Source organism: Lactuca sativa, chromosome 4, assembly GCF_002870075.4.
Source record: "Lactuca sativa cultivar Salinas chromosome 4, Lsat_Salinas_v11, whole genome shotgun sequence".
Lineage (NCBI taxonomy): Eukaryota > Viridiplantae > Streptophyta > Magnoliopsida > Asterales > Asteraceae > Lactuca > Lactuca sativa.
The window spans coordinates 285821584-285836358 of record NC_056626.2 but is presented as its reverse complement, the minus strand read 5'-3'; the positions used below and the strand labels follow the sequence as shown (position 1 = coordinate 285836358).

At 35.9% G+C, this 14775-nt stretch overlaps 1 protein-coding gene across 1 annotated transcript; it reads right to left on the bottom strand.

Annotated features, from left to right (window-relative positions):
- Positions 1-9172: 9172 nt before the first annotated feature.
- LOC111882458 (uncharacterized) lies at positions 9173-11216 on the bottom strand. The gene is made up of 8 exons (XM_023878825.2): positions 11058-11216; positions 10746-10971; positions 10416-10575; positions 9928-9998; positions 9772-9849; positions 9594-9681; positions 9447-9502; positions 9173-9356 (listed from the first exon to the last, which is right to left on the bottom strand). Exons 1-8 carry the CDS (start codon positions 11121-11123, stop codon positions 9286-9288), a joined length of 816 nt encoding a protein of 271 aa, XP_023734593.1. The 5' UTR covers positions 11124-11216; the 3' UTR covers positions 9173-9285.
- Positions 11217-14775: the final 3559 nt, after the last annotated feature.

Genomic DNA, 14775 nt, shown 5'->3' with positions numbered 1-14775 from the left:
TTGCTGAGAAGCTCATTAAGTTGACCGGATAGCTCATGCATCTCAGCTAGTGCTAGACGATAGGGCGATTTGGCTACGGGGGTAGTCCATGGAACTAAGTCAATTCTGAACTCGACTTGACGATATGGAGGTAATCCTGGTAGTTCTTCTGAGAAAATGTTAGGAAAATCATGTACCACTAGGATGTTCTTTATGTCCTTCATCTCTTGGCTTACATCGACAACATGAGCAAGGAATGCTTGACATTCCTTTCGCAAGTATTTTTGGGCTTGAATACTCGAGATAATACGAAGGTTCATGTCGGGTTTGTCGCCATAGACAACTAGAGTTTCGCTAGATGACAGATTAAGGAGAACGACTTTTTCATAATACATGATGTCGGTACGATGAAGACTCAACCAATCCATGTCGATAATGACGTCGAAACTTTTAATTGAGACCGACATGAGGTCGATTGAAAATGAATGGCTATCTAGAGTTAAAGTACATCCTATGTATATACTGCTAGCATTCTCAGTCTTTTCGTTAGCCATTTCTATAGTGAACGGTTCTTTAAGTGCACGTGATTTTTGCTTAAGTAAGTGAGAAAATTTTTGGTTCATGAAACTCCTATCCGCTCCACTATCAAACAGTATGCATGCATATGAGTTATGGAGGAGAAACGTACCAGTGACCACTGTGGAGTCGACAACCGCTTCCTTGTGGCCTATAGCCAAAATTCTTCCCACTCCACCAGCGTTCCCTGCCTTCGGGCAGTTTCTCTTGTAGTGACCCACCTCACCACATCCATAGAAAGCCTGACCCTCACCAACATCGGGGAATTGGTTGATTGGCCTCGCTGGAGACTTGCAGAAACGGGCAGTGTGCCCTTTCATGTTGCAGTTAGCGCACTGCATTTCCCGTCAGGGTCTACTGTGGTGGAAGCTGCACTTGTTGCACTTGGGCAAGCTTCCCGCATACTACTTCATCGGCGCAGTACCAGTAGGCGCTATCGCAGCATGAACGGCGACGACCTGCTGCTTTTTGGCAGAGTTTTGCGTCACATTCGTCTTCTTATTATCCCAGAACTTCCGCTTGCTGTCAGCGGCTTTGGAGGGTTCTGGGATGGCCAAGGTTGTTGTTGTAGTTAGGGTGCGGACTCCATGATCAATGAGCCGTTGTGCCAATCGCTTGGCACTATCGAAGGTAGTGGGGTTTGAAGCTAAGACATTCCCCTGAAATGGAGGCACCAGCCCCCAGATATACCTCTCTATCTTTTTTCCCTCAATAGGGACCATTCCCGGACATAGTGCCACCAGATCGTTGAATCTGGCAGTATAGACCACTATGTCGGAGCCCTTCATGGTCAGGCTCTAGAGTTCTTCTTCAAGTTTTTGAACTTCGCCCCTCGGACAGTACTCCTCGATCATGAGCTCCTTCAGAGCTTCCCAGCCCATAGCATTTGCCACTATTAGAGTTAGTGACCTGACATGGCTATTCCACCATGTCAAGGCTCGGTCAGCGAAGGTGCAAGCAGCAAATTTGACTTTGCTTCCTTCCGGACAGGAACAGATCTCGGAGATTGATTCCGTCTTCTCGAACCTTTGCGAGAGGGAAATGATTCCGCCGGTTCCATTGAAGGACCTGGGCTTACAGTTGGTGAAGACCTTATACGAGCACTCCCTAGAGCGCACTGGAGCATCACCTTAAGTGGAATGTACAGTCGTTCCACTCCCACTAGTTCCACTAACACTAAACTGAGCTAGGGCTGTCGTAACAGCCGCATTTACCGCAGCTTGGATAGCCGCTAGATTGTATTGTGGAGGAGGTGGAGGTTGTTTAGGAGTTATCGGAGGATTTCGCCTTATCACTCTCCATGGAGGCATAGCTCAACTAAAAGTTTACTAATATGAAGATGATAGTAAGAATCAATTGTAAGTAAATAAGAGTGGTCCATGGACTAACTCTCCATAGCCCAACAAAACAAGTGAGAGTATGATTGATATAGAGATCTAGCAGTAGAAACTTGAAACTACATGAATATGGACTTCCCAAAAGATTTGATGGCTGTCAATAATATTGGCATTAATGATGTAACAAGTTCAGGAAAATGACCTAGAAGTAGGTCTTACATCAAACCATTGTAAGAAAATTTTGACAACATAGAGGCCTAACAATGGTACTAGATAGATAGGAATATTTACATGGAAAAGTGCTACATAGAGCATGGATACGAAGGCTATTCCTTAACCCAAAAGAAAGGATGAGTAAAGCGTCTTCTACCGGTGATGGGTACCCCTTGGGCAAACCCTCAAGTCAGCCAACTGACGCTCCACATCAAGGAGGTGTCGTTCATAAACCCTTTGGCATACTCGAAGCTCTATAACTTCAGCCCGAGTTGCAACCAGTTCTTGTTATAGAGCCTCATTGTCTCTCTCAGCTCTCTCATGGGCATCTTCCAAACAACGAATGTGGACTGTACTAACTGCCGCATTGGCGTCAACCTCCATGATTCGGTGGATGGTTGTCCTACCCTGCTCCTCATTACGACCAATCCTACGGACTAGAATGGGCAGGACTCTGTCTGCTAATCCTCCCTCACTCAGCTTATAGAAGCTTCAGTCTCCATTGTATGTCATAGGCTGACCCTGCTCCTGACTCCATGCTCCCAAGTATTCCGCCCACATAGGCGTTGGGCCTTGAAAAGCCGGACGAGGGTTAGGATTCAGGATTGGAGTCACCAGAGGTAAATCATTAACTTCTGGCTCGGAGTCAGAAACCTCCGGAAATTCCTCTGCGAAGTCATCATCCAAATGGATTAGATGAATCTCTTCTGGCTCATCATCGATCCATCCATCATTTCCTGGGTTAGGGAAGTACGGGTTGCCAGGGAGATTGAATCCAGCCATGTTATCTACACGAGAATAGGGGTAAAAGAAATAATTAATAAACGCACTAATTAAGATAATTATAAGATGATCCTTACCAGTTACATCAATACTTGCATAGTGCATACCAGTCATATGTAACAAAAACCAGATAGACCTTCGAATAAGTGACCCTAACTGCAAATCCACAACCAAACAAGGAACAGGAAATAAAGCAAAGATCATAGATTCTAAGTCTATGACATCCTAGTCACATATAAACTTAGCGTATCCACTTAGCAACTATTGACCTACTAATAAAGACCTTTAGTTCTCAAATAAGAATTATAGTAACACAAAATACTCCTATAGTATTTTAAGTTTATGTTCTATTCTAATGTCTTCATTTTAGTAGTGTTGGTAAGTTTTTAGACTTGTTGCAACACCACAACCATTCCTAGGCACATGCTAATCACCTCTCGGAAAGATATATAGTTGATCAGGCTATATCACTTCCAGATCCGATTATATGTCCCCAAGCCTACTTGTGCTGTCCAACAACCGCAATACTTTTTTTATGTCCTAGTGACATTGATTTTAGTATGAATGCAGGCATGTATACTTCAGTTAAATATTTTATTATTTAATAGTATAAACTCTTGGTCATAGTATTTTAATCCTGATGTGTTTATAGTTTTCATATCTTTTATGGGTTGATAAACTCAATTCACTATAAGCAATGCTCTGATACCAATCTGTCACACCCCAAAACCTGAACGGCGGAAACGTTCTGGGGCAGAAGACGTCATGTACAGTATCATAATAATGCATAATAGTAAACAAGCAACAACATCATCCATTTCATTAATAATATAATTTTAACAAAAGTGTGTTCTATGTATAGTTAATAAGACAGCAAAAATAAATAATCAAAATAAAGACGAGTCTTGAAAGCTCCGTCTTCTCAAAAACCTAGTCATCGGTACATGTCTAATGGTGACCTGAGAATACAAGTTATTTTGAAATAGTAGATCGGCATTAAAGCTGGTGAGTTCATAAGTATTTTAGTGTCATTGTTTGTATGAAAAATGTTTGATGTAAATGTTTGTAAGTTTTTGTAGTGAAAGTTTGTATCTCCTAGAAAATCCTATATTTTCTACTAAAAAGTAGCCTTCTACCAAGGCCCAAATGTTCTATATGTTGTTTGTTTGTAAAAGTGCGTATCATTCCCAAGTATGACTATCATTACCAAAATATAGTTTACATTACTGTTTATGTGAGAAGATCACAATGTGAATGCAATGGGAAAATAACGATGTACTGTAGTATTGTATATAAGTAACTACCGATGTACTAACTACCTTAAACCAGTTTGTTTATTAAGGTAAAATGTGATGAGCTTGTAACCATACTTGATTGACTAGTAAAACACAACGACCAAAGACGTCGAAAAGGTATGACATTTGTCACCCGTAGACCTGCAGGTCCCACTGTAGCTAGCAGCAAGATATAGGACGGTCAGTCCTGTATAGATCTATACACAAATTCACGCTCTCCCTCCATGAGACTCTGGTTACGAAACGTGACACGGTAGTAGATTGTCATTCCATGAAGTAGTGGCTTACATTAATGTTATAGTATTCTAGTGTTTGTATAGTATGTTCTAGTGTATTGTATGTTCTCTCTGTTCTAGTGTATAGTATGTTCTCTCTGTTCTAGTTTATAGTATGTTCTCTTTATATAGTGTAGTGTATGTTCTCTTAGTTTCTCATCATAGTATGTTCTTTATGTTTCTCATAATAGTAAGTTTGTATTAACTCATGAATGAACTGACTCTTGTATGTTTAATTATACTAGAAGTAGTGAGTAGTAAATCCCTAAACTATACCTATTATAGTTTACTAGTAATGTTGTTTGAATGACTGAGTATGTTTGTACACCTTTGCTACCCAAAGGTGCTGAACTGATGTAAGAAATTTTATATCTATACATATATAGATAATATACAACTAAGATTCAAACGACACTCGGACAAATAATCGGATACCCTAAGTCCACAACCAAACAAGGAACAGGAAATAAAGTGAGTTATCAGTCCTAAGTCCTTTCAATCTTACTTATATAACTATATCCATATAGACATGATTTTAACAATATAGAAGTTTAAAAGAGTTTAATAAAATTTTAACATATAAAAGAGTTTTAGCCATGTGAATGGCAACATATGACTTGATGTCAGTTTATAAAATGTTTTGAAGAGTTGTTTGATAAAACAGTTGAATTATAAGAAAATTCACTTGGTTGATAGTTATTAATCACATGTGATTGATATAAAAACTATAATATTTCTACTTGTATTCTCCCCCGTAAAAGCATTTAAAATCATTTAAAACCATTTAAAAGATAAGTTAAGGGGGGTATGAACTTACCTATTGTGAGTGATGCGAATGTAAGATCGACTGTAGGATGCTAAGTGCTAAGTGAAATCTCGGGCACAAACGGATCCTATAAGGCATATAATGATACATATATGTATATAATTAGTGTTTATACAACTAATCATGTAAGGAAACACCTTAGGGACTAGGAAACACTTGAATAGAAGTGCTACAATCACATGTGATTGCACTTAAAGGGAGTTTACGACCACACTTGGTGTTCACGGCCATGATGTTCACTGCCCCAGGTGTTTACGACCATGAAGTTTACGGCCCTTTGAGTTTACGGTCGTAAACTCATGAATACATATGCCAAAGAGTGTTTTATGGTCCTATTTAGCATCAAGGAAGTGTGCTTGACCCATTCCTAGCAATAAGAAGAATTTAAGGCTAAACTAGGACCTTAACAAGGGTTTACGGCCAAGGGAGATGCTCATGGCCGTAAACTCTCATTGATCTTGGAAAAAGGTTGTTTTCAACGGTGTAAGTGAAGAGCTTCTATAGAATAACTAGTATATGGAAGATTACTTACGTTTTGAAGCTTGAAAGGGGGTGTTTACGATCCAAGAACTAGTGTGTGTTCTTGGTGTTCTTGAAGATCTAACCCAAAAGATGAATTTCATGGATGAAATCAAAGGTTGATACTAGATTAAGAAGCATAACATCTAATAACATGGAAGAAATGCTTACTCTTTTGAAGATCAAGGTGAAAATCTTGATGATAATTGAGAGAGAATCCAAAATCTAGGCTTGGAAGTGTAAGAAATGACTAGAAATGATGGTAAAACTCATATATGACCATGATTTTACACCCAAGGAGGTGTTTACGGCCGTAAACTCTAGTTTACGGTCGTAAACTCCTTATGAATGGAATTTTTCGACTTGAATGTTGCACACTGCACTCTAGAATACATTTCCTAACATTCCTTCTTGAAGGTACTAGGCTTATAACACTCAAACAGACCCTAGACAGTGCTAGAAGATAGCAGAAACGAGTCTGACTTTGATTGCATTGAATGGATGTACAAGGTAGAAATTTCGGGTTGTCATAGTATATCACAAGATGTTTCATCAAATATCTTTCTATCAACAAAAAGATTATACACCTCAGTAGCATTCTTCAAATAAGGTGCACCAAAAAGTTCCCTATAATATCCCTTATCAACATTGTAAATTGGATTTGTGAACTTTAATCCAAGTGTTTTAAAGGAGGATAACAACAAATTAGTAGAGTCCATTAAATCGTACACAAAAACTTAGAATTCGAAGAGAAAATAGATCTGAACGATGTTCTAGAAAGAGAATATGAATCTGAAAAGAACTTTAGAGAGAGAAAACTAATCTGAAACAAGTTCTACAAAGAGAAAACAAATCTGAAGCACATTCTAGAAAAGGAAAATCGAATCTGAATGAAAACAAAGAACTAAATTTGATTTCTAGAACAAGAACTCTCTCAAATACAGAAAAGTTACAACATTGAAGATTGATTTAACATTCATAAGATCAAATTTTCATTTCAAATCTTTGATCTTGAAATAGTTGTTAATCCTTCAAGGTTAGGCTCTGATACCATATGTAGGATCCCAAGATAAATGACAAATGCGGAATTAAGATGATCAATGTGAATCAAACATTATGAAAGAACACAAGAAGTAAATAAATGTTTAAGCTCATTTAGTCTAGAAAGATGTTTACAAAGTGGGTAATGTAAGACTTTCTCTCACTGGACTAAATTTCTCATGTTACATAAAATAGGAGCTCTTTCTCTACCAATACACGAATATTAAGACTAGTATTTATAGGCTAGCTCAACCTATAATATATCAAATGAGGTTAAGCCAAAGACCACATCCAATAGAAAACTTTGCACCCAACAACATATGTGAAAGCCTATAAACTAAAGTCATTCCCTGATGGATACCAAAGTCCTAAGGCTTTGCTCCCTTTTAGATACTTGAAGATTTGCTTATCTGCTATTAGATTAGATACAGTGGGATCGGCCTGATATCTAGCAAACAAACTTGTTGCAAAGAAAATATCTAGTCTACCTGTGGTAAAGTAAAGTATTAAGCCAATCATTCCTTGATATATCTTTTGATCAACCGATTCTCTAGTTGGATCAGCAGTAATTTTTTAACTAAAGACTATCGGGTCCTTGGCTAAGGATTAGTTGTCTATTGAATATTTCTTTAACTGCTTTGATGTGTACTTTCTTGATGAGTGAAGATTCCTTAACCAACTTTCTTGATTTATAATCTTAGAAAAGAAATTGATCTCTCTATTTATACTCATTTGAAACTTACTTGTCATAAGCTTTACGAATTGAACTCAAGATAATGTCATGCACATAAATTTGCAGAGGTACATATTTCAAACCATGTTTTTTAACTAAAGGAAAAATCGAAACGATTAGTTTAAAACTGAACCAACGGTTACTAATAGGTTTTAAAAAATATCTAAAAACAGTTTTTTTTCCCGATTTAAAATTGGTATATATGCACATTTAGCTTGGGATAAGAAGTAAATATAGGAGCTTCATCCTTATAATAGAAATTTTCTATTTCAACATTCCTAACTAAGTATATATTCCTAGATTAAGAAAAAAAACAATTTAGGAGACCCAATATGATGTACAAGAAGAAGAAACGAAACATGACCTAGAGTTTTTAAAATCGATTTTGAGTGAGAAAGATATAGGGTTACTTGTTCGTTAAAGTTGGGTTTATTTTGAAATAACAATGAATAAGTTAAAGTTTGTTTTATTTGTCCCTTACTTAAAAAAATTAGATCTAAATCGAAAAAAATACAAAATGTAAGGTCCTTTATGAAATAAAATAAAATTTAAAAAAAAAAAAAAGTTACATGTTTGTAACTTTGGATTTTGGAACAAGTAATATATAAAATTAGAGTTTTTTCTTAGAAAAAAAAGTAAGAAAAATTAGGTCTAAAAAATAATCAAAATATAAATATAGAATAACATACAATAAGTAAAATTTAAAAACTCATTTTTTTTTACTTATCCAGCAACGTTGTCATTTGTGAAGTGTTTTTTAATATGGACTTGGGCCTTTTGAAATTGGATAATTAACTTTTGGGTACGATGATTGGGTCTCTTTCATAATCCATAATCTATAGCACATTTCATTTACGCCTTCTTCTCGATTTTAATTTTATTTTTAGGGAAGAAAGAAGGGGAAGAAGAAGAAGAAGACTGAGAAGGAGAGGTAGAGGGAAGGAAAGAAAGAGGTTCCTTCCTCTCCTTCCCCTCCCTTTCCCTCTCAATTCACTCTCTTTTTCGGCAACCGTGCTTCGGTAAAATTCCAGTCTCTAGTCGCCATGTAACACTCAATTCTCCACTCATCATAATTTCTGAATGGAGTTACCAGAAAAAACTAATCGCTGAAAGGAATCATCATCATCGGAAAAACCATGTCTTACAGCTCCTCTTTCACTCTAATGAACTCGCACTGAGTCTGTTGTTTCTATCTCCCTCTTGTTGATCTATTTCCTTTTCTCACTCTCTCTCTCTATCTTTGTTCGATCTGTTTTTCTATTTTTCAAGTCCACCGGAGAAGACAATACATCTAATGTTTATCACTGGAGCTTCAGTCTACATCTAGAGCTTACCACAAAAATCACTCTCTTATATCACTGGAGCTACAGTATACCTAACTCTATAAACATAACAGATCCCTAAATGTGTCAACCACAAAAATCTTGAGTAGATAAACAATAACACAAGATGCCAAAAAAGAAAAAAAAAAATACATTAATCGATTTAGTAAATTTACTATTATCATTTTATGATTATTATATTATATTATCATAAGAAATAGGAACCAATTTAATTTCTCTTATATTAGTTTAGTGGTTAAATCGACAAAATAATAAATATATAATCTAAACTTATATTAATTGAAACGATATGTTAAACCAACAATGACATCCAATTAAGACCTAAACAATCCAAATTAAGTGACTTGACTTATTACAAACAAACATCATCTTTTATCTTTTCGTTGAAGCTCATCCATCAAAAGATGTGCCACCGATTCATAACCCATCTCCCGAGCTACACAACAAAAACAAATTCATCTATCTATATTTGCAGTCTATGATTGATATTGCCACAAAAAAAAAAGAGTCAAAGTCAAAGTCAAACCTCTGTATATGGCAATCCCAGTTGGCACCATTTTTCTCTTCTTTAGGCAGAAAGAGCTATATAAATAAGAGATATCAAGTGAGAATTACAGAAAACATGTTGCATTTGATAAGGATGAAAAGGGTAATTGATAATGTTTGTTTGTACCTATTACATATCCAATATGGTTTGCTTCCTTCTTCTTCTATGCAGTGAGGGCATTTCCATTGCTTGTTATTTCTCACTTCTTCCATTTCTGCCACATTAACTAATGATTTTAATAACTTTGCAAAAATCTCATCAAAGTATAAACTAAATTTAGGTTCTTATCTGAGCTTTGACTTACCTTCACCATATCTGATCTTGAGGCAAGCTCGACAAAGAACACCATTGGTAGAATGACACACTGAGCAATCTGTCTTACCTGTGTGTGAATGAATGTGTGTTAAATCAAAATTTACCCAATTCATTCTAAAAGAGCATTTTTAGAACATACACTAACCTAGACATGGTTGATCAACATCAAGGTCATTGCACCTCTTACAGTCTTCTTCACCACACAGTTTCTTTTGCCTATACAATCCAGTGTTTGAAATTGCATGATTAAAACCCAAATTATCATTTTGTTTGAAGATTAATATGTTCCTAAAGATGACAATTACAAAAAAATCTTGAAACTTGCATGCTATACACTAATAAACGTAATAGTTTTCTTTTTCGATTCGCAGACATTTTCTTTTTTGACACGCAATATTGATTAAGTCCCACTATTAATCACTATAAAAGATTGACAAATTTTGAAATAGTGTACAAGTTTTTTTCATTTTCTCATTAAAGCAAGAACCACAGCAGATTGAGAAATACGAACAAGCTAGTTTAACTTGTGACAGGAAATAATATGAAATTGATGGTTGGATCTTGCAAAGACCAGATGCAACCCGCATAACTAAAGGAAAAATAGAGAAGGAAAGTGAAAGTGTAGAGATGGACCTGCAGAAATGGCAGCAAATCCCAAAAACAGGGTCGTAAACGCTTCCCCTACCCTTGCTCATGCATCGTCTTTCTGATGATACCTCTGCAGAACGACACAATCTCCAATCAACTAAAGGAGCATTGGCTGGCCTCTTCTCATCCTCTTCAGAAACATCACCTGTGTCACAAATTGATATTAGGAACAACGATTTACATGAACACACCAACACACCAGAGTTTCCCCCAAATCGTTGCATGCTAGTCACAAATTACAGATCCATTCTGTATCTGAACGTATTTAGTGTAAATGAAAGAATACGAGTAGTGGAAGGGAAGAAAGAGAGAAACCATCTGAGAGCTCGGTGTCTGGATCTGCAAGAAATCTGAGAGATCGGCCAACAGAAATCGAGGCATCCGAGGAATTAGGGTTTACTTGTTTCAACCGGTTGGAGCGGCGCAAAGGAACGCTACTGTAATCAACCTTTTGCCATTTTCTCTTTGGTGATTTTGCAGGAGTTGTTATTAATCGAAGCTCGGATATTGTCTTTTGTAGTCCTAAGGAAGCTAGTCGAGCCTGTGAATTGGACCAACTTCAGTATCATTGTGCTTAATTAACACAGAAAAATAGAGTGTGAGAGTAAGAATGGAGGAGAAAGAGACCTGATTTTCAGAGATGCGGGCATTTCGCATGTCTTCATAGTCGCTTTTTGCTGGAAACCTTCCCATTCTTTTGTTTTCTTCAATGGCGAGAGGAGAAACTACACTACAGTATGAAGTCCCAACGGATAAAAATTTCGAATTTTAAAAGGGGCGATTTCTCCACCAACATTAGAGGGCTGCTTTTTATAATGATAATCATTTGAAACACGCCAACTAATTTTATATTTTAATTTTATAGTTGTACATATTAACTTATAAAATAATTTTTTGTGTTTAGTTTAATTATTAATTTGTTGAAATTATTTAAAATTTACTATTATGGCCGATGATAGAGGTTTTTTTTGTTTTTTTTAAATGAAAAATCTTATATACTCTTAAACTGCTCCTTAAATTTATTTATGTCCACAATAAGACTTGAACCCTCAACCTTAAGAAGGAATGACAAAATATGATATCGTTGGGCTACAAGATCTTTGGCAATAGAGGTTTTTGTTCATTTGTCATTCTACATCTTTTTTAACATAAATGAAGGTTAATGTTCTTCATTTAATGATATTATGTGGCCAGTACATCTCGGTTACCCTCAGATGTCAATAATTAAAGCACAATGAATGTGATTTCTTCGTAACCTCAATCATGGCATAAATCTTTTTCCCTTTAACTACAATCAATGTATACGAGTGATCTTGTGTGCCATGAGTGTCTCTCTTGGTGAAACTAACATGTTAATAGTCAATGTCCATTACAAGGGCATCTTAGCCCTAAGCCATTGGTATACGTCGACCCTGAAAGAGATAATGTAAGTGGTGTAGATTTCAGTGCAATGTGTTACTTAGATTTCATCACCTTCCTTGAGAAGTCCACAAGAAGTAAATGAAAGGATGTTTCAGTGTATATGTGGACCACATGAATGAACCAAATTTTGATTGGATTGGGGACGAAGAACCAAAAGATGATGTGGATGAAGATCAGAACTGTGGAGTTGATTCTACCTTTTCAGCTACTATTTATATTGGTCATGAAGAAGACGTGGTGATGTCAACCAACAAAACAACAAGTGATAAATTCTTGAACATTCTTTGTCCTGCTACACAGAATGACGATTAAACCCAAAAGATGAAGTTAATGGATGAAATCAAAGGGTGATACTAGTTAAGGAGATGTATCACCAAATTAAAGGATGAAACACTTACATTTTTGAAGATCAAAATGAAGATCCTTATGATACTTGAGAGAGAAATCGAGTTGTGAGGTTGAAATGGTGAATAATGAGGAAGAAATTAAAGAACATCATGTATAAGGCATGAGTTTACGGCCTCCTTGAGTTTACGGCCGTAAACTCATTGTGATGTGGTCGTAAACTCCATATGATGAAGTTTAAGGCTTGGCTATTGCATAATAAACTCAAGCAAATACTTCCTAACACCTGATATTTGGATATACTAGGCTTAGAACACTCAAACGGACTTTAAACAGTGCTCAAAGATAGCAGAAACAAGTCTAACTTTAATTGAGTTGAGTGGTTGTACAAAATAGAAATTTCGGGTTGTCACAAAATTATTCAAAGGTTGTAACTTTTTTTCCTTCTATGGTTGATTTAATCTTTACATGCTTTGCAAAATGTTCCTCGGTGGGTTAAAACGGTTTTAAGTTTATTCTAATTTTAAAGATTCCGTTGTTTTTAGCATTTTTGGGAAAATGATTTTGAATAAACCCAACAATACAATCACTAAGGTAGAAAATAAAAATAGTTAAAACACCGATTCTATCCTAGTAACCCTGACTATGTCTCATCTCTCCACACCTATTGATTTTAAGACAAGAAATGAATAGCGAAAGGAAGTGGAGCAATTTTGACATGGGTGATAGTCTTGAAGCTATTTGGATTGACTCGTGTGAACATATATAGGTACAATCTATTTAGATTGTGAACACTAGTGTTTTGGGCCGAAATCAACCTTTTTAACTACCATATCGTAAGTATCTCTTCCCTATAATTGTTATCAAGTAGAAACCCTTGATTTACACCTCGAAAACATCCATTTCCCAAGAACAATAGGAGTTTACGGCCAAGAGCATCTCCTTTGGCCGTAAACCCTTGTTAAAGGTGCATTTGTTGTCCATAAACTCCCTAAAGCTAAGCATTGAACCTAGAACACTTCCTTGATGCTTGGAAGGACTTTAAATCACTCTTTGGCACAAAACTTTATGAGTTTACGGACGTAAACTCATAGATCCGTAAACCCTATGGCCGAAAACTCTTAAGAAGCATACCATTTTGGCTGTAAACACCATATTGTGGCCATACTCCCCTTATATACAATCATATGTGATTTATAACCCTTCCATCCAAGTGTATCCTAGTCCCTAAGGTGTTTTCCCTTACCAGATTAGTTGCATAAACACTAATTATATACATATATGTATTATTATATGTTTATTAGGATCCACTTATACCTGAGTTTTCACTTACCACTCAGCATCCTTTTCCAATCTTCCAGTCAAAACCACTCACTACAGGTGAGCTCATACCCCTTAACTTATCTTTTAATTGATTTAAATGCTTTTATGGGGGGAATACAAATAGAACTATTAAAGTTATTATATCAATCACATGTGATTAATGACTATCAAACAAGTGGATTTTCTGATACTTCAAACTGTTTTTATCAATCAAACTCTTCAAAACATTTTATAAACTGACATCAAGTCATTTGTTACCATTCACATGGTTAAAACTCTTTTATATGTTAAACTTTTATTAAACTCTTTTAAACATATATATTGTCAAAATCATGTCTATATAGATATAGTTATATAAGTAAGGTTGAAAGGACTTAAGGTGTACGGTTATTTGTCCGGGTGTCATTTGAATCTTAGTTATATATTATATATATGTATAGATATAAAAGTTCTTACATCAGTTCAACACCTTTGGGTAGCAAACGTGTACAAACATACTTTGACATTCAAACAACATTACTAGTAAACTATAATAGGTATAGTTTAGGGATTTACTACTCACTACTTCTAGAACAATGAAACATACAAGAGTCAGTTCATTCATGAGTCAATACAAACTTACTATTATGAGAAACAGAAAGAACATACTATGATGAGAAACTAAGAGAACATACACTACACTATACAAAGAGAACATACTATACACTAGAACAGAGAGAACATACAATACACTAGAACATACTACACAAACATTATAATACTATAACATTAATGTGAGCCACTACTTCATGACATGACAATCTACTGTTGTGTCATGTTTTGTAACCAGAGTCTCTTGGAAGGAGAGCGTGAATTTGTGTATAGATCTATACGTGACTAACCGTCCTACACCTTGTTGTTAGCTACAGTGGGACCTTCAGGTCTACGGGTGACGAATATCATATCATTTCAACGTCTCGAACGTCGTGTTATACTAGTCGATCAAGTATGGTTACAATCATATCACATTTTACCTTAATTAACAAACTGGTTTAAGGTAGTTAGTACATTGGTAGTTACTTATATACAATACTATTGTACACCGTTATTTCCCCATTGCATTCACCTTGTGATCTTCTCACATAAACGGTAATGTAAACTATATTTTAGTAATGATAGTCATACTTGGGAAAGATACATACTTTTACAAACAACACAACACACAGAACATTTGGGCCTTGGTAGAAGGCTACTTTTTAGTAGAAAATATTGGATT